The sequence below is a fragment of the Triticum urartu genome, chromosome 5 (assembly GCF_003073215.2).
Source record: "Triticum urartu cultivar G1812 chromosome 5, Tu2.1, whole genome shotgun sequence".
NCBI lineage: Eukaryota > Viridiplantae > Streptophyta > Magnoliopsida > Poales > Poaceae > Triticum > Triticum urartu.
Genome location: NC_053026.1, coordinates 532951885 through 532972860, shown reverse-complemented (window position 1 = coordinate 532972860; position 20976 = coordinate 532951885). Strand labels below are relative to the sequence as shown.

The 20976-nt window shown below is 47.4% G+C and overlaps 1 protein-coding gene and 1 non-coding gene across 2 annotated transcripts; one reads left to right on the top strand and one right to left on the bottom strand.

Annotated features, from left to right (window-relative positions):
- Positions 1 to 6512: 6512 nt before the first annotated feature.
- LOC125511799 lies at positions 6513 to 6641 on the top strand. The gene has a single exon (XR_007285125.1). It is a non-coding gene; the product is annotated as a small nucleolar RNA Z247 (small nucleolar RNA).
- A 10437-nt stretch (positions 6642 to 17078) lies between these two features.
- LOC125510434 (CASP-like protein 5A3) lies at positions 17079 to 19884 on the bottom strand. The gene is made up of 3 exons (XM_048675609.1): positions 19206 to 19884; positions 17703 to 17835; positions 17079 to 17577 (listed from the first exon to the last, which is right to left on the bottom strand). Exons 1-3 carry the CDS (start codon positions 19649 to 19651, stop codon positions 17374 to 17376), a joined length of 783 nt encoding a protein of 260 aa, XP_048531566.1. The 5' UTR covers positions 19652 to 19884; the 3' UTR covers positions 17079 to 17373.
- Between the last annotated feature and the right edge of the window lie 1092 nt (positions 19885 to 20976).

The following is a 20976-nucleotide window of genomic DNA, read 5'->3' as shown; positions in this document are numbered from 1 at the left end:
ATAAGTGTTTGGTAGTCTCGTCATGTTGGCAAAAGACACATGTCTTGGACCCGTGCCAGTTTCGTTGTGTGAGGTTATCTCTAGTTAGGATGACTCCTTTGTTTAGAAACCAAAGGAATATTTTCACTCCTAGAGGGATTTTTAGCTTCCACAATTTTCTATTATCAATTGGAACATCACAATGGACCATTGCATCAAACATGGATTTGACCGAAAATCTGCCATTCTGATGCAAATTCCATTGAAAAGTGTCCGGCTCATCTGACAGTTGAATGTCCTCCAGGCGAGTGAGTAATTCATTCCATACTGTCAGGCGAGTGCCCAAAAGATCCCTACGAAAAGAAATATTAGGATTTTCTTGTCTTAAGACTTGTTTGATCGTGACGAATTTATGTCTAACAATCCGGTACAAGCTCGGATATTGCACCATTAGTGAGCTGTTCCCTAGCCAGTATCTTCCCAGAAATGAATCTGAGAACCGTCCCTAACCGAGAAGGTCCCAAATTGAAAGAAGAATTCCTTGGCCTTCATGACACCACTCCAAAAATGTGAATTCCCAGGTTTCCAATGTAGTTGAGAAATGGCATTGGATCCCACATACCTGTTGCGAATGATTTCCTGCCATACTCCATTCTCAATGAGTAGTTTATAAACCCACTTGCTGAGAAGAGCGATATCTTTAATCTCAAGGTCTTGGATTCCCAGCCCCCCCCCCCCCCCCGGCCCCCCCCCCCCCCCCCCCCCCCCCGACTTTTAGGTCTGCATAATACGCTTCACCTAGCAAGTCGATATTTCTTGGTTTCGTTATCACACTGCCAAAAAAAATCTAGATCTAAAGTAATCTAGCCGTTGTAGAACCCCTTTCGGCAGGTGGAAGAATGACAACATATATAAAACCATGTTGCTTAGGACGGAATTGATCAAGATCAGTCGGCCCCCATAAGACAAGAGTTTGACCTCCCAACTGGCTAATCGTTTCTCAAGTCTCTCTTCCACATGCCTCCACTCAGCGATAGTTAACCGCCGATAGTGTATGGGAATACCCAGATACCGAATCGGAAACTGCCCAAGCTGGCATCCAAAAATCTCGACATATTCGGGTGCTGATTCTGCAGCATTGCCAAAGCAAAAAAGTTCGCTTTTATGAAAATTAATTTTGAGGCCTGAAAGTTCCTCAAAAGCACATAAGAGCAGCTTGAGATTTCGTGCCTTATCTAAATCATGATCCAAGAATAGTATCATGTCATCCGGTGCATATATTCATCTATTGTGTACGTGCTACACAAAAACCACATCCACATTTGCGCCACAATGCAGGCCGCTAATGATTTTCTGGAGAACTGCAATAAACAATTACAGCAAGGCTTTCATTGAGTAACAAGCTTTTTCTATTGGCTGGTCACAATCAGTTTGAATCATCCTTTTCTTAATATGAAGCTTGTAAACTCATCCTTTTCAATGTGCTCTGTACATGGAACAAAGTATAGAATTGGTGGGAAAAATTAAGTGTACAGAGCAAATAGAAATGCTCTTGGAGCAAACCAATGAATGTTCATGGGTAGTGGCGGGGCTACGCACAAGCAAAACTCAATGGCCAGCCCAACCTACAGCTAAAACAGTAGGTGTCGGGGCAAAGTTAGCTCAAAACGTAAAATTTTCGGACTTCCCTTCAGCTTAACCAATTCTGGCCCACCCAACAAACTGTGCGTAGCTCCGCCACTACATGGGACAACTGACGGTTTATTAGTTCACAAAATTAAAATCATTGAGAACGAATGAAAACTATTAGTTGGACAAATCAAAAGAACAAAAAGGAAATGATTGGCTCCATTTACATATCACGAATAAACAAACAGTAAAATCACCCAGCGCAGAATAGGAATCACCAGAGAGGCTTGTGGCCCATGGACATTGCTCTTCATCATTTGAACAACTAGCAGAGGAATTTCAGGCTGAATTTCAGCAATAAGAGCATCAAGTCCTACTTCATCTTCTTCATCAAGTCGGTACCTACTTGACAATATATAGCAAACTTCAGAGGGAGTTTCCTCGTGATCAGACCGGATAGATCCATATTCAGATGGACTGTCTTGTGTCTTCTCCTATCAATAATTTCAACAGTAAAATAGTATTGCGAAAAAGTAATTGCAGTATGGCATTTGTACTAGCAAAATTCAGCAGCTGAGGGTTAATTGTGTACTATCAACCTTGTTGACTCAACCTCTATCATTCGTTCAAAGAGGCAGAGATCGCCCTTCTTAACACGATTGCCACAGACAAACTGACACAAAGAAAGGTTGCGTCCCCTTCCATCAGGTCTGATGCAGAATTTGCATGGCCAAGCCTTGCTATTCCCAGGCAGTTTGAGTGTGACAAATTGAGTTTTGTGTGGAAAGTATGGACGTGTGTAATCCTTAGGTATTACCTGATTAAAAGAGGGATGATTCATATGATGCTCTGTGTAATCCTTGGACTATCAGCGACACTATTTTCATAATATACACATGATCACAGTTGTAAACCGAGACGTGAATATAATGTCATTCAATTGCTTCATAAATATCCTTCAGAGGTTTGTTACAATTAACAGTGTTGAAAATAAAGATATTTAGAGAGGTGTATGTAGCTACAAGCATTTAGCAATACATACAGAATTCAAACCAAACGTGCCAGTTTAGGATAGTGGTTCACATTGGTCTTCTTCTTCATCACCACAAGCACAGGGATTTTAGGTCAAATATTTGCGATAAACGCGTTGATTCCATCCTCCTGTTCTTTTGTAAGATGGCATCGCCCTGCTAAGACATAATCCTTTGAGAGCACCTGAAGATCATCCAACTCAATAGACTCGCCTTCGGACAGACTATCTTCTGCTGTAAGAAGATTCAAGAGAGATCAACATGTAGTAATTAAACGCTAGTCACCAAATAATACGAGTACACAACTAAACCTGATGATTCATCTTATAAAGAAGAATTTACTCTTTTTTTGCGGGAGATAAAGAAGAATTTACTGCAGGCGTCTTTCCTGATTTTCAACCATCTGAATCTAAAGCGCCATCAAAGGAACTGCTCGAATATCAGCACAATATGTGCTCCCTTTTTCGACATGAGTAGGATTTTTCATCCCGGCAGCCAGATCCTCTCCTCGCCATCAGAATCGAAGATGGTAACCTTGAAGCAAGAGATTCCAAGGTTTTGGAGCATCAAATAACAGTTTTCTTGTATCTGATTGGCACGAACAACCGCCTCCCAGTCAGAATGCAGGACTGATATGTTCATCTTCTTGGCAACTCCAACAACATACATCTGACCATTAGGGGCTTCTAGTTGGATCGTCCCAGAGATCTTTCCCCCGAAATGGTCAACAAGACGCTCCGGTATGACCTGCAGCAAGCAGCAGTGGTGGAACCAAGGCCCAAAACAAATCATGCAAACTCCAGAAGATTGAGAGGCAGCACAATACTGTACTAGGAATGAAAAGATATTGATTCAAAACACCATGCTTTCTTTAAAGTTACCACGCATCTGCATGATGAACTTGACTCTATTCCAGCTGCACTCGACTCACAAGGATTGCTCATCTCAACTGGGGCCTTCCTGCAAGATGGACCGTAGACATAGATCATGCCAGATGGAAGTATATATTCAGACTTTTGCTTGCATACAAAATTCACGTTGATCCCGACATAACGGAAGGTTACTGATGCTGCTCTAAAAACTTTCTGGTTGTTTAGGAACAAAAAGAAAACATCAACACTACAAAGAAAGTAACCGCTAAGATCCCTACCGCATAAACAGAGATAAAATCCCTACCATGTGAATCCCAAAGAAACTTTCTGGGCTCGCATGCACACATGATCCCTGTTTCAGACCACACACAAAGCCAAGAAGGGAAACGAAGAAGAAGACCAAGCTTACAGCATCTTTTTTTTTGAATCAGAGGCAAAAGATTTGCCTCATATATTAAATAAGGAGGAGAAAGAGTTTGTTACAATACACATCCATGTTACGGCATGACAATTATTATCGTGATAAAAAAGACCCTAGTTTCTTTGCCCCAGCTTTGATCCAAAGGTTTGCCTCGTCGACAATGATGTTGAGCAAGATTTGCGGAGGTGCACTCTTTTGCCTGAACACCCATGCGTTGCGCTCATTCCAGATGACCCATGACACTAGCATGGTAATCGATGCCTTTGCTTTTCCGTCGGTGGTGCCCGTGGTGCATGTGCTCGTCCACCAGGCCTGAACGGAGTCGAACAAGTGCCATGCGGACATGTCCATGTCGTGGATGCGAAATTTGTGAATAGCCATGTTCCAAAGCCTGATAGTGAAGCGGCATCTGAAGAAAAGATGAGGGCCATATTCCTGCACCCGTTGGCACAAGGGGCAAGGGCCACAGTTAGGCCATCCTCGCTTCTCCAATCTGTCAGCAGTCCAGATCCTATCCTGAAGTGCGAGCCAAGCAAAGAACTTGACTTTCGGTGGGGCCCAAGCCTTCCAAACCATTTGGTCCATGGGGGAGAGGACCAAGCCCAAAAACTGTGCCCTGTAAGCGGAGGTCGCGGAGTAGTGCCCAAATTCCGTGTGCTTCCATAGGATGTCATCCTCAGTGAGCTCATCCAGGTGCACCTCGTGCGGTAGCATCCAAAGGGTGAAGAATTGTGCAACATGCTCGATGGAAACCGATGTGGGCGGCCTGATTTTGAGGATCCACGCGTTATCCTTGAGGGCCTCCCGTACCTTCCAGTGCTTCCGGGAGGAAGTCTCATAAATGAGCGGAGCAATGTCCTTGGGCTTGCGGTCAAGGAGCCAAGGGGAGTCCCAAAATGGAGTCTTCGCATTGTTCCCGACCGTGATGGTGGTACAGGCGTAGAAAAAGTTGAGGTCTTCCTCATCACACGAGTTCCCACTCCCGGCCGACAACTTTGTGGGATCCTTCCACTCGTACCAAGGCCACCTCAAATGCAACGCCCACGCGAACTTGTTGTTGTTGAGGACCCCAAGTCCACCATAGGTGAGCGGGCGGCTGACAACATCCCAATTAACCTTGCACTTTGCCCCGGATGTCGTATCCAACCCCGACCATAGGAAGGCCCGCTCAAGCTTGTCGATGTTTTGCAGAATGGTGGGTTGTATGACAAGTGGCATGATGAAGTAGATCACTTGGGAAGCGAGGACTGACTTAACAAGGGCCGCACGGGCAATGGTGGTGATGTTTTGGCCGTCATATCTAGTCAGTCTGCTTGCCACTTTATCGACAAAAAATTGTAGATCGGCGAGCTTCAGCTTCCACATAGATAGCGGGAGTCCCAAGTAGCGGAGCGGAAAGGAAGCCTTGATAGCCGGTAGCCCTTGTGTGATATGGCCCAAGTCAAGGTTGCCGCACCGAACGGGGACCATCGAGCTTTTACGGAAGTTGGTGCATAGGCCGGTGACTTCACCAAAACCTCGCAGAATGGCCGCAAGGTTGTTCACATCTCTTTTGATCAGCGCTACAAACACAGCCGCATCATCCGCATATCGAGAGGTTCGCACCATGACCCCTCTCCCTCGAACCTTGTGGAGAAGGCCCTTCCTTGTTGCCACATCAAGGATTTGTTATTTATGAAGGGAACTGCAGCCCAGAGGTTGTCCACTTGAGCGTGCACTTCATGCAAGCTTAATGGCTACTCCCTCCGTCCGAAAAAGCTTGTCCCTCAAATAGATATATCTAGCATCAAGTTATTGCTAGATACATCCATTTGAAGAACAAGCTTTGATAAGTTTTGTTAGAATAGTATGTGTACAGGACGTAGAGTCCATGTTGTATACGGGCCTTGAGCCGTTTCCTAGTCTGTATATGATCTCTGTCGTGTCCTATCATGTAACCGATCTCTGATCGATCCATGCAATATAAATATACGGCAAGGTGATCCCAAGGGACATTAAGCCTGAATCAATCGATCTCTTGTTCGTTACATGGTATCAGAGCCTTCTCTTCTTCATCGCATCTAAATGTCTCTCGTTCCCTTCAGCGTATCCTCAGGAGCTTCTTCCTCAACTGCCCAGCCCGTGACGACCCTCGGCGACAACTCCCGCGAGAAGCTTGGGCGCGACAACTTCCTTCTTTGGAAGGCGACGGTCCTGCCCCCGATCCGTGGCGCACAGCTAGATGGATATCTCGACAGAACGCTCGAAGCTCCGGCCAAGACTCTTGAAGTCCAGAAGGCCGACAAATCTGGCACCGAGACGGTGCCCAACCCCGAGTACACTCGCTGGATAGCCCAAGATCAGCAGGTTCTTGGCTCGCTACTGACCTCTCTGTCGCGTGAAGTTCTGACTCAAGTCGTCTCCATGAAGACATCCGCACAGGTCTGGTCAGCCCTTGAGGAGATGTACTCCTCTGCCTCTCGGTCACGAATTATCCAACTTCGGACCCTGTTCGCTGGCACTCGGAAGAACGAGATGACCGCCACCGCGTACTTCACGAAGATGCGGGGCATTGCGGACGAACTTACAGCAGCAGGAAAGAAGATGGAATACGATGATCTCATCTCTCAAATCCTTGCTGGATTGGATGCAGAATATAATCGTTTTGTCTCATCCATTGCCGCTAGAACCGATGCCTATTCCTTGAGTGAAATTTATGCTCAGTTCATTGTCTTTGAAGGGCGCCTGGAGTCACAAAATTCTGGGTCACAGCAGTATAATTCGTCGGCAAATCTTGCTGCACGAGGAGGACATGGCAAAGGAAATCGTGGAGGCAAAAACAATGGTGGCGGGCACCGCGGTGGCTACGGCAACAACTACAACCACGGGAACAACAGCTACCCCCACAATAATCGCGGTGGAGGACGACCAGGACCAGCAGGAGGAGCGAACCTTCCCCAAGGTGAAAGGCCTACTTGCCAGATTTGTGGTAAGGTTGGCCATCCAGCTCATAAGTGCTGGTATCGTTTTGACCCAAATTATATGTCACTGAAGAGAGATGTGGTGGAGCAGCCACTACTTCATATGGAGTTGACTCAAATTGGTACTTTGATACCGAAGCAACTGATCATATTACAGGGGAGCTCGACAAGCTAACAACACGTACTCGCTCAACGGTCCTGAACAAGTTCATATAGCTAACGGTGCAGGTATGCCTATTAGTCACATCAGTCATGCAGTCGTTAATTCTTTTGATCATACTCGAAATTTTCATCTTAACGACATACTTCATGTTCCCCAAGCCACCAAAAGCCTAGTTTCTGCTAGTCATTTTGCTTCTGATAACAATACTATTGTGGAAACTCACCCTCGTTCTTTTTTCGTTAAGGACCCAACAACGAAGGAAATTCTTCTGCACGGCCCATGTGAGCGTGGTCTTTATCCATTGAAATCGCCTCGCTCACCTCCTTCCTCCAGTATTCAAGTTTTTGGTGCTTCAAGGACGTCTCTAACAAGATGGCATGATCGACTTGGTCATCCGGCCTCTCCAATAGTCCAATAAGTCCTTAAGAAGTATAATTTACCATGTTCCGTTGAGTCTACTAGTGAGTCCGTGTGTGATTCTTGTCAAAAGGCTAAAAGTCATCAACTTCCGTATCCTAGGTCTTCAAGTATATCTAGTGCTCCTTTAGTGCTAGTATTTTCTGATGTTTGGGGTCAAGCACCCGAGTCTGTTAGTAGAAATAAGTATTATGTAAGCTTCATCGATGATTATAATAAATTTACCTGAATATATCTCTTACGGAACAAGTCCGATGTGTTTCAATGCTTTCATGATTTTCAACATTTAGTTGAGCAACTTTTTAACACCAAAATCATAGCTATGCAGACTGACTGGGGTGGTGAGTATCACAAACTCAACTCCTTTTTTCAACGTATCGGCATTACTCATCATGTTTCATGTCCACATGCACATCAACAAAACGGTTCCGTCGAGAGAAAGCATCGTCATATTGTTGAGGTTGGACTTGCATTGCTTGCTCATGCCTCTATGCCTCTTAAGTTCTGGGATGAAGCATTTCTTTCCGCTGTCTATCTTATTAATCGTGTTCCTAGTCGGGTCATCAATATGCTTTCTCCCCTTGAACGACTCTTTGATGAAAAACCTGATTATTCTTCTCTTCGCGTTTTTGGTTGTGCATGTTGGCCCAATCTTCGACCATATAACACTCGAAAATTAGCTTTCCGCTCTATTCGGTGTGCTTTCCTAGGCTATAGTAACAAACACAAAGGATACAAGTGTCTTGATATTTCCTCTGGCCGTATATATATATCTCCCATGATGTCATTTTTGATGAATATGTTTTCCCTTTTGCCCAACTTCATCCCAATGCCGGAGCCCGTCTTAGAGCCGAGATTCTTCTTTTACCTTCTAACCTTCAAAATCCTACGAGTACTGATCAAGGGGGTGATGATTTGCATGCTCATGTGACTAATCCTACTAATGAACCTGATGGTTGTGTTGACAGTACTAATGAACAGGAAAAACGTCAGCAAAATTTGATGCAAAGTGTCTCCGGTGGCAATGATTTTATGTGTAGAGCACATGGCACGGAGAGCGAGGTAGACTGCAGGGGATCACCGGCGAGATCGCGCGCGTCTGAACCTACAGCGTCGGGATCGCGCGCGCCTGCAGAACCTGCAGCTGCGGGATCCTATCTCTCTGCAGGTAGGCTGGAAAACCAGGCGCCCATGCCCAGTCACCAGCAGCCGCATATTGTGCATGGGGCCAGCCCATCCCATGCCCAACCGAGCATGCCCATGCATGAGAATCGTGGGGCAGGTGCATCTCCTGCACGTATGCCCTCAGAATCATGCGCTGATCAGTCCTCCTCGGATGAAGAGGTTGGATCTTCCATGGCTTCTTCTGTCCAGGAAATTGTCCAACCTGTACAACTGCTGTTACACGTTCACGCAACAATATTTTCAGACCCAAGGTAATTACAGATGGACGAGTTAGGTGGTGCAATGTGTGCACGACAGGTGAACCAAGCAGTATCACCGAAGCTTTTCATGATAAAAATTGGAAGGAAGCTATGGATGAGGAATATTCGGCATTGATGAAAAATAATACTTGGCACCTTGTTCGTGCTCAGAAGGGTGCAAATATTATAGATTGCAAGTGGGTCTACAAAATAAAAAGGAAAGCTGATGGAGAGATTGACAGATACAAAGCACGACTGGTTGCAAAAGGATTCAAACAAAGATATGGGATTGATTATGAAGACACATTTAGTCCAGTTGTGAAAGCAGCAACAATTCGGTTGATTCTTGCCGTAGCTGTGTCCAACAATTGGAGTCTTCGTCAACTAGATGTGAAGAACGCGTTTCTCCATGGTGTTCTAGAAGAGACTGTGTATATGAGGCAACCTCCAGGGTATGAAGATCCGACTAGGAGACAACATGTATGTAAATTGGATAAAGCTCTCTATGGCCTGAAACAGGCTCCTCGAGCATGGTTTTCTAGACTCAGCTCAAAACTAATGGCTCTAGGATTTTCCTCTTCACGGGCGGACACGTCATTGTTCTTCATAAATCAAGGTGGGATTACAATGTATCTTCTTATTTATGTGGATGACATCATAGTCACAAGTTCGTCCGATTCTGCAGTTAGCGCCTTGCTCAAAGATCTGCAACGTGATTTTGCTCTTAAAGATTTGGGAAATCTCCATTATTTTCTTGGCATTGAGGTGAAAAGGAAAGATAATGGGATATTGCTGACACAAGAGAAATATGCTAATGACCTTCTGAAGCGAGTTGCGATGCAACACTGCAAGCCATCGGATACACCACTCTCAGCTTCAGAAAAATTATCAATTGAAGATGGTGACGGCTGAGTGATGATGATGGAACCAGATATAGAAGTATAGTGGGAGCATTGCAGTACTTGACCTTGACAAGACCAGATATTGCTTTTGCTGTGAACAAAGTTTGTCAGTTTTTTCATTCACCCACTAGCGTACATTGGACTGCAGTTAAGAGAATTCTGCGATATGTTAGGGGTACGGTTGGAGTAGGACTAAAAATTACAAATTCCAAGTCTACTTTTGTCAGTGCCTTCTCAGATGCAGATTGGGCTGGTAGTCCTGATGATCGTAGATCCACCGATGGTTTTGCTGTATATTTTGGTGAAAATCTTGTTTCTTAGAGTGCATGAAAGCAGGCAACGGTGTCAAGGTCAAGCACTGAAGCGGAGTACAAATCCCTAGCCAATGCAACGTCTGAGATCATTTGGATCCAAACACTTCTCAAGAAGCTCAGAGTCAATCGTCCTAGGGCAGCATGTCTGTGGTGTGACAATCTTGGAGCAACATATCTCTCGGCTAACCCAATATTTCATGCTTGGACTAAACATATTGAGATTGATTATCACTTTGTTAGAGAGAGAGTTGCAGACAAGCTTCTTGAGATCATATTCATTCCCTCCGGCGACCAGGTAGCGGATGGCTTCACGAAAGCACTTGCTACTAGACAGTTAGAAGTATTCAAGCGCAATCTTAACTTATACAAGTTATGATTGAGGGGATGTGTTAGAATAGTATGTGTACACGACGTAGAGTCCATGTTGTATACGGGCCTTGAGCCGTTTCCTAGTCTGTATATGATCTCTGTCGTGTCCTATCATGTAACCGATCTCTGATCGATCCATGCAATATAAATATACGGCAAGGTGATCCCAAAGGACATTAAGCCTGAATCAATCGATCTTTTGTTTGTTACAATTTTTTTCGGACGGAGGGAGTACGTATTAACGAAGGAATTTGCCACGCTCATGTCCGTTACAATGTTCACCCTTCCACATTCCGTCGTGGGCATTTCACCAAGCACCTGGCGGGCAGACACGGCGAGCGAGGCATTTCACCAAGCACCTGGCTTCGTCCCCGCTAGAGGAACCGTCACCGGTACGGTGGTCGAGTTTTCCGGCCGAGGTGCGGCCGCTGGCGCGACTGGCTTTGGGCACGGCGACGGCCGACCCATGGCGGCTTCGCGGGTTGTAGTACTGGTGGTGGGAGACGGCGGTGGCTGTTGGTGACAGCAAGGCGGGGAGTTGGCCCGCCGGCAGCGGCGTGACCAGCGCCGCCGCAGAGAGGAGCCTGACGCCATGCATGTACACGTGGACGTGCTGCCAGACCAGGCCAGGCCAAGACGGTAAACGATGAGAAGTCTAGGGAGCGCCCAGGCGCTGCGAGGTGCTAGCGAGCGAGCGAAGCTGCACGTCCTGATCTGTTAAACGGACAAGGATGGCCTTATATGTAGCTGACTCCCGGCAGATAATGACCACGCCATGCATATATTTGGTGGTTCATGTGTGCTGCTCACGTATGTCTTGACCCTCTGGTTGGATAATAAGGATGGCAATAGCCAACCAATTAGCTATACCAAACCGTCCGGCCATGTGCATGTCAATATGCGACATGGGCTTACCCCTAAAAAAGGTGTGTGTACTTGTAAAACTAGATGATACCCCCGCGTTGCTGCAGGGTTTTTTTTAACACACAATGATAGAAGTTAAATTCAATAAAATTGTGTTACAAATATTTAATAGTAGTAATAACCAAAAAATAGATAGTGGTAAAGAAGTTTTATTTTTGCAAGGAAGAAAGAAAATTCAGTACAAATGGAAATAAACCAATGGAGGAAAATTCATGACAAAAGAAATTGAAACATGTCTTAGTTAGATTGCTTAACGTTTCTTGGTTAGAGGAGGCAAGAATTTCACATATTTTTCTTGAGTATACCAATTAGATTCGTAGCTAAGTTTGTATGATATGCATCTATCTCTTAGCTAGGGTCCATTGGCTACGTAGCTTAGGGTAATTAGCAAGGAACTAATCATGCATGCATGCGCATGCTAGTACCAGCGACGACATACACGGACGACGTAATAGTAGTGATATGCAAGCAAGCGTAGCGCTCTCGCTGGTGAGGCTGATGGAGATCCTGGCGAGCGTTGCGATCTCTTGCGCCGCCGCGCGCAAGTGCTGACGCGCCCTTGCCACGGAGCCGCCCTTCCTTCTCTGCCGCTGGCTAGGGGGCGCCTGCCAATGCTCCTCCCTTTCGGCTTCCTTGTTTGGGAGCAGCGCCACGGTTGGGAAGGTCCGCCTGGCTCGAGCTTCGTCCACGCGCCGCTGTAGGTGCTCTGCCCCGGCCGTTCCTTGATCGGCTCCTTCGTGCAGGCCTCGCCAGCCTCTTCGACGACCACGTCATGCATGCCACTCGCGTCGGCGTCCTCCTCGAGTGCTTCGACAACGGTGATGAGTCGGAGCCTGGCGTCTACGGCCGCCCTGTCTGCAAATTGCTCTCCGATGCCTGCCACATACTCAAGGAGAAAAGAACATAGGTGTATCGGTGTTTTTCCTTTCCGCTAGGCCTGGTTCTTCCACTTCTTGGACAGGAGTGTGCGCGTGCCTGTACCGGACGCCGGCAGAACCTCGGCAGGAAGACAACGGGGACTACGGAACACACGAAAAAAAAAGCTCGGGTCAGCGGCACACCAGATAAACGTCGCGGTGCTTGGCTGCAATTGGGAAGAACAAATCCGACCACCACGAGCTTGAGGCCGTCTACATCGGCAAGGATTAAGCGACAGTCGTCAGTTAGGTGTGAAGGTCCCCGGGAGCTTCCCAAGATGATGGACGCAAACAACTCGACGCACATGGGGCAGCGGGCGCTCGGCTCGAACAGGTTGATCCACAGTTATATCAAGGAGAGATTGGAAGAGGAGAAGACATGCTTCCAATGGAAGGGGAAATGACTCCAATGAACACACGTGATGGTCGGTATTAAAATGGTTGCATTGATAGACGCTTAGTGGCCAACGTGGATGCATGGGAAAGATCGTTCTTATTCTGCCGATGGAGAGAAAAATCGGTTCACACCTGAGAGTAAGAGAGAGATCAGATGGAATGCATGAGTGGGTGAAAAATTGCTGACATGGCACAAAGCTGAGGTGGATAACCTACATGTTGAGAGAATGTCTTGTAGTGGGGAGCAACTTCTTAAAAATGATAGATATCGTCCACAAGTCACGTGCTAGCACTAACACGTTCCATCAATGCATTTTTTGTTGCTTGTGCATGTATTTATTATTTGCCTGTCAAGCACGCATATATGAGCCTGATTGATAAAATGTGACAAAAACTCATCAAGTTGCTTGTGCATGCAAATAACATTGCTTTGTATTTATTATTTACTTGTCAAGCACACATATATATGAGCCTGATTGATAAAATGTGACAAAAACTGATCAAACAAAGGAATGGAGAGATTCCAAACTTACCGGCAAAGGAAGTAGCTCCCCGTGTCCGCGCCTGGTAGGCCGCGAGCGCTGCCTCCAGTCTCGCAACAGAGCAATGCTACACTTACGTAAATAATGTTACGTGTTTTACGTAAAGTGCAACGTGGCTAATTAGTATTGGAGAAGGGGGAGGAAGGGGCCCCACCCACCTGAAAATTAGGGGGGGCCGAAGTTAATTAGTTAGGCAGTTTACATTAGTCTTCGTAGGCCTTACGTAGATGTAGGATTATTGCTCGCGACATGACCCTGCATGGCATGCTCCCTTTGCAGCGCCAGCAGGGCAGCCCCATGCTAGGCCTGCAGCTGTTGGATGTGGTTCTCCCGCTCGGACATCCACTCCTCCAAACGACGGATCGTCCTTCAAGTTGAAGTAGATGAACCTCAGAGGAACACCCACTGCCTGCTTGATGAGGACGTATATCATATGCAGCCCAAGCACTGCCCAAAAGTCCTCTTCATGCCAATCGTCGTCTCCATAGATCTGCAAGACAACAAGAGAAGAGAGGTCTTAGAACTCTTCTGGTCAACATGAGCCAGAAACTCTTCTACTCCCTCCGTTCTAAAATAGATGATCCAATTTTATACTAATTTTAGTATAAAGTTGGGTCATCTATTTTGGAACGAAGGGAGTAGTTACTAGTGAGCTCCATCTGCAAGAGTGAAGACGGACAATGAGAAAACAGAGAGAAAATGCATTGTTGGGGGGCTGTGCCCCCCCCCCCCCCCCCCCCCCAGCCTGGGATCAATTTGTGAAGAGAACTTGCTGAGGAGGGATTAGATTATTCTTTTAGCATTTGGACCCCCAAACGCCGAGGAGGTGCGGAGGAGCCTCGGTGTGAGGTGTGCATGGGCTCGGCCTCTTTTGAGCGTGTTGGTGGTGCGACCAAGCAGTGCTTGTTGCGTGTGTGCATGAAAACGAAAGAGGAGGAGCCCGAGGGGAAACTCTTGCTTGTGGGAGGAGAAGGAATCGGAGGGAGATGAGCCTACATTGGAGGAGAGAAACGAATGCAGGCTAGGATTACGAGCTCATGATGGGGCGCCTTAAATAGGCCAACAGGGCCTGTTCATGCTATCAAAACATGGACGTCGTCGACGTGGAGCTCTAGATGGGGCGTCGTACAGTGGTGGTGGTGACCTAGGTAGGGGATGATCACTAGTGGTGGGCTGGGCCTAAGGCTGCTGATGTTGCCTGTTGGGCTGGTAAGTGATCTCCGTCCCTCAATAGTTATTTTGATTGAATAAAGTCTTGTGTTCTTAAAAAAAAAGGAAAACCAACAATATGTTCTTTTTGTCAACCAACTTACATGATTCTTACTAATCACATCACAATTGTTGATAACGTTCTTTCTTCTCAGTTTTCATTGATCAACATCTTGCAGGTCTCCATTGATCAACATATTGATCAACATCTTCTCAGTTTTCATTGATCAACATCTTCTCAGTTATCCAAGACTCTGAATACCAAAGCTATGTCCTCTGCAGGTCTTCATGGCTGGAATGTTATTAGTAAGTGGGCCGTTCGTGTATTACCGGAAAAGGGAAGCAAGTCTAATGCAAGAGGTTTCAAGAATCCCGACAACCCTCCTAGGTTTTAGAACAGACCAGTTAAGGGATTTGACCGGTCGCTCGTGATGATTCTTCATGCCATTTTGGTTTTGCTGTATACCTTTTGCCATTGTAAGGGCATCTCCAAACAGACCCATAAATCTCCCGCAACTGTTTGGATCGGGCTGTTCGGACCGCGAAAGCCATTTAAAACCGATCTGTATCGGCCCGCGAAGCGGTCCAGACGCGATTTCTCTCGTAAATTGGAGAGAAAAGTAGGGGAGGTTTGCAGGAGTCCGGACCACTTCCAAGACCGCTTCTTATCGCCTTGGCCCACCAAAAAAATCCTCGCCCCTTCCGTGCGCGCTCCCACCCGGCGCTAGCTGCCCGCATTCATGCCGCTGCAGAGCGTGCCGCTCCGCGTTGAAGACGGCTCAGGGCAGACGCGACCTTTCACTGCATCCGTCATTTCCATTAACCTCGTGTTGAAGCCGAGAAACCTACTTCGGCCACACGTCCGTTCATAAGCAGGCCGGCATTAAACGCAACGCCGACCGAGCTCCTCCAGTCCTCCCTCTATTTAAACGATGGCATGCGTTGGGCAAGAAGCACACCCCTACGCCGCTCCCCCATCTCCTTCTTCATCATTTTCTCCACCCTTTCGATGGCATCCGACGGGCAGGAAGAGACTTTCTCTGACATAAAAGCCGGCATGATGGCCAGCCGAGCCCGGCGGATACAAGCGAGGCAGCTTGCTGCTTCACCTCCCTCCCCTAGGTCAAAGGAGCAAGTTGTCGCTCCAATCCGGCGCTTGATTCAGCAACTCGCCACTCCAAGCCAGCTCGCGGAGGAGTGGCGAGTTGCTGCAGGCCGGCGCAGCCGCTCCTCCAGTACCTACGACCGCGCCATCTACTGTCGACGCGCGCATAGCCACGCCATGTAGACAAAGAAAGAAGGCGGGTGCGTAGAGGAGATCGATGAGTCGGTGGCCAGCGCATCCACTTCCACGTCCACTGGAGACTTCGAGGGAAGTAGAACGCGGGAGCCCGTCATTACTTGGGTCCCAGGAAGGCCACCGCCGACGCGTCGCCGGCTTGCACAGCCGGTGACGTGCCCGGTTTCTTGTTTATCTTAGACCATCCTGGCCTGGGCGTCCACGGAAGCACCCTTCCCCTCCGGCTGAAGCACCCTCTTCACGACACTCCGATGAGCGGCGCAGCCGGACATGGGGAAGATACGAGGGAAGAATATGCCTCCGGGACTCCCGGCAGTCCGGTGACGAAGGGATCCGCCGCGGCTGGTCCTAGACTAGTGTAGTGTATACGTGTCGTGGGAGTGAAGCTTTGCGCGACCATACGTGCACATAGTTTTAACTTTTTAGTTATTTTTTTTCCAAAATGTGACAATTTGCCTTCGGTTTGTATGAAATCTGGTCGAGTTTGCATGAAATCCGACCGTGTTTGCACGAATTTCGTCCGGTTAGTTTGAGTTGTTGTGAAAATATATGCGGCTAGCTGTTGGTTGGCTAGTTCCTCCCTGTCTGCGAATGGATCCGAGTTTTTTTTTTCACGGGTTGCCCTTGGAGATGCCCTAATGCATCTTCTCTACAAATGTACCTGCAGGGGAAGCTTCTGACAGAAGCAGAAACCACAGTAGGTAGCCTTCTTACATTGTGCTGCCTTGGATTGAATTCATGAACCGAAACCTATGTAACAAATTGTGCTTTTTCTTCATCATACCAGCAGATTTCCTTGACCGAGTAAGAACGCTTTGGGTCTCAGCTTCATTGCGGAAGTCGGGTTGTCATTAACCGGTATGTTAGCCTTCAGATTCCATTTTGTTCGGATCATCAAAGCACCAAAAAAAAAAAGGCAGACCGATGCATGTAGATCCCGCTTGTGCGGGATCCGGAAAAGGATCCGACTACTTTGGATCTTTTGTATGCAGCATTTTGCTGCATTTTCGCAAAAGGCTGTTTTCAGTACCACTGCGCCAAGGCTCCCCTTCATCATCACAGCAGCAAAAGCCATGTAAAATCGTTTTCAGCTGAAACTTGATCCCATCTACTGGCATCAACATCTACTGGCATTAACATCCTGAGAAAAGACTCTGACCAATGGGGACTAACATACTTGGGGATTTCTATTTAGAAGAAGAACCAAGGGCCTACTGAATAAACTGATAATCTGGCACTTGTAAGCGACAATGGCGCTACACAAGTAATCTCCGGGCCTAAGATCCAGAGATCGAACAAAAACACGAAATAGAGTCGGATAGAATAGCATATCATAACCAACCTTGAGCTCTATCAGTTAGTTCATCTCCAGTTCACAACCACCAGCCCAGCCTCACATAATAAGAAGGCATACATGCATACACTGCTGAAAATAAAATGCAGAGCTTCACAACCACCCTTCCGAGCATCAAAGCTACTACCTAATTACTACAGAAATGTCGATAATATACGCTATTCGACGCGCATCCGTCCATCGCATCTCGGTCATGAGTACAGTTATATAATTAGACGTGCCACCTAGTTCGTTAAAACAGCCCCACAAACTACGCCCTCTGCACTCGGTACACCGCTGTCATGAGGTTAAAGAGGCAGGACGGCGCGATCGCGAACCAGGTGAAGAAAGCCATGGAGGTGGAGGCCATGAAGCTCGGGCAGTGGTTCTCCGAGCACATCATCAGGTCGTCGTTGATGAGAACGGTGATGCCTGCCGATCCGCTCGCTGCAGCGAAGGTCAGTGCTCCCGTGACCTGCAGATGAACATGAGAAGATACTTTGCTTGTTCATGTATGTGGAACATTTTTAGTGTAGGGATTCCACAGGGAACAACAGATGGCTGTTTGCTTTGAGGTGCCTGAGAAAATGTGTGACTTACCCAGTCCCCAATGGAATATATGGTGGTAGCTCGAGGAGTCCGGAAGGCGCGCTTGACAAGAAGTGCGTAGACGTCAACGGCGGCCAGAGCGAGGCTCCACAGGCATTGCAAGGCCTCTGCTGTTACGAGGAGGCTGCTCAAAAGAAGAACAGTGAGTTTAGTAATCGATCCCCTGTTCCAAGTTCTGAAAGCAACATCCTAAGTGAAAAACAATATCTAATTGCATCAAAGAAATAAGATAAAATACACTGCATGCTACTTTTGTTTCGTGTGGTTGTCAATGCTATCCCCAACACTGGCTAAATGTTGCTCTTAATATGGTCTCCTCCAAGTAGTATGAATATATTTTGTCAGTGTTCATTAATCACACTGTTCTGAATTCCGACAGCCAGAATGCTAACAAAACCTATCGGCGAATCGAATGAAGACAGCTGAGATGATATCACAGAGAACATGAGTATGTCACCATCTGATTTGCATTGCCTCTTTCAGGATGTCAGACTAATCATAAAACACTGGATGCACGATATGTATGTATGCACAATACACGATTGACCATTACAATCACACTATTCCGAATATCCATAACCAGAATGGTTGAGTGTGAAGCAAACTTATCAGCATGCCCACTGAAATGCTCTGTAGCGAATGCCCAGGAAACTAGGCATGCAAGCATCAAACTAGGGAGCAAAAAAGAAAGAAGGCTCAAGCTCATTGCTGTATCCAAGAAGACAGCTGAGTTGATACCAGAGAACATGGCCGTGTCAACAGCTAATTGCATTGCCTCTTTCAGGATGCTGAGCCAAATCAAAGGGCGTAAAAGTATCGAAATGCTGCGAACAGATACGAGCATCTGTCTTTGGAGGATTAAGAAAGCACCCAATAATAACTTATAGTGGAAACTCCGCGCTATTTGCAAGTTGGAATACGTGCTTGTATGATTCCTTCAGCTTGGATGTGAAATACTACTTAGTAGTAATCAGCACTTTACAAAAAAAGAAAATAGTACTCTTACTTGCTAGTCCTGATCACTGCCTAGTCCATTTTAGATGGCATGGTGTTGTACAACTAAGTTTAAGAAGTGGTTCTTGTTTGGTGAATTGGCATGATGCTAAAATTCCCTGTTCATGCTTGCTAGTATGTGTCAACAGGAACCCTGAACCTAAAATCATCCCAATTTTGTTACTCTATGGTACTAAGATCAAAAGGCGTTCAAGGGAAGATAAAAATCATCCCAATTTCAACCATGTGCAGAAGTACTACTAACAGGTGAGCAGACAGAGTCTACAAATTTGGCCAGCTAATATGGATGAACCCCTGAATTCTTTCTTAGCTGAAAATGAAAATGAGAAAACCCCAGCTCACAGGGCATCTGTTCCAAAATCCCCAACGAGGGATCGATCTGCTTTCAGAGCTAAAGAAGAAATGGCAGCCGGGCCGTGGATCGAGACCCTAGGGGGGTTGGGGGGAGAAAGAAGATGCGGAGTGGGAGGGAGCACTGACCGGAAGGCGGTGACCTCGTTGAAGTCGTCGGTGGAGGCCATGAAGCCGATGGCGGCGGCCGCGAGGAGCGCCTGCGCGAGGCGGGTGCCGAGCCCCCAGCGCGTCCCCGGCGCCCCCATCAGGTCCACCATCACCACCCCGGGCGGCGGCGCGTTCGCGTTCGCGCCCTCCACCTCCGCCGCCGCAGCCGGAGCCGGAGCCGGGGCCACCGCCTGCCCCTGTCCCTCTGCCGCCGCAGCCGGGGCCACCGGCTGTATCTCTCCCTCTGCCGCCGGAGGTGGAGCTGGAGCCGGAGCCGGGGGCGGGGGCGGGCCCTGTCCCTGCGGCTGCGCCTGTGCCGCAGCATCCGGAACGGGAGGCGGCGGAGCGGGGTGGACGACCGGATGGCTGGCCCGCGGGAGCTGGACGGCGCCGCCGTGCGCGAGCCACCCAAAAAAGTTCTGCATTGCGCGCTGGCTGAGCTAGAGGAGATGAGAGCCACCACGCGGCCGGCCGGCGGGCCGGGGTTTTGGGGGATTTATGCGGGGAGGAGGAGCAGGGCCGGCAGGAGCACGAGCGCGTAGGCCCCGCCGCCGCCAAGGTGGTTTCTTTCTCGCTCTCGCTCTCACTCTCGGTCAGTGAGAGTGAAGTGAGCGAGGGCGAGCTTGCTCTGGCTCGGTTGGTTCGTACACTCTGCGCGTGGGGCCGGCCTTGAGTTTCTTCTCCCAGGCAGCTTCCGAGAAGCTCACCTCTCCTTCACGCCTAGGGCAGGCAAGCAAAACCGTGTTCGACCATGGACATACATATGCCTCGCACCAAGGCAAAGGCCAAACAAGGCAATGCCATACGGCAGCACGATGGATCCACATAGAAAACTCTCTCAATGCTTACATGTGCACTTTGTCTCCTTGTTTCCCTTTTTCCCTTTTTTGATTGATTGACTTCCCTTTCCCACACCATGTTTCTATATTCAAATTTCAAAGAAGTAACTAATGTGTTTTTTTCGAATAAGTAACTACTCAACCTGCAAAACTAAATAAAGTAACTACTTCCCCCCGTCCCATAATACAATACGTTTTTGCAGCTTGAGCTTGCAAAAACATCTTACATTATGAGACGAAGGGAATAACAATCATCCGCAACCCGGATTTGTTCAACCTACTTCCCTTCCGCCATGAAAAGCTGTCTATTATGCCTACGACTGATAAGGTCCACGCGGTTTTCAAATCTGCAAGTACTACATAAGGAGCTGCGACGGGATGGAGGGCCTTGACCAAAAAGTGAAGGGAGTGCCGTTGAAGGTGGTATTTATAATATTGGACAACCATCGATAAATTTAGACGTATGAACAATATTAGCTAGAAAGTAGTGATCAAAGAATATATGTTTATATAAACTATATTGAAGTGTCCATGTGAGATCTTATGTACCTTTTGTGTATTTATTGGGGACTGCTACGCGTCGACAGATGAATCTTTTTAGAAGATCCGCTGCCTCACGAGTCGTCAGATTTGGCACAACTATGGTGCTGAGTCGTCCTTCACTTTTGCAACATACGTTGTGGTACAGAACTTTTTTTGCAACAGAGGTTATGTTGCAGAAAATATTTATAACAAAGGTTGTGTTGCAGATTTTTTTTTGCAACAAAGGTTATGTTGCATCCTTTTTGGCAGGGGTTATGTTGCATCGATCTTCGGTGATTGCGGGTCATGCACTACAGTCGCGATGATTGCACCGTCGTAATGAGAGTAGGGTACCCTCACGTACCAGAGCGAAGGGGTGGAATGTCACC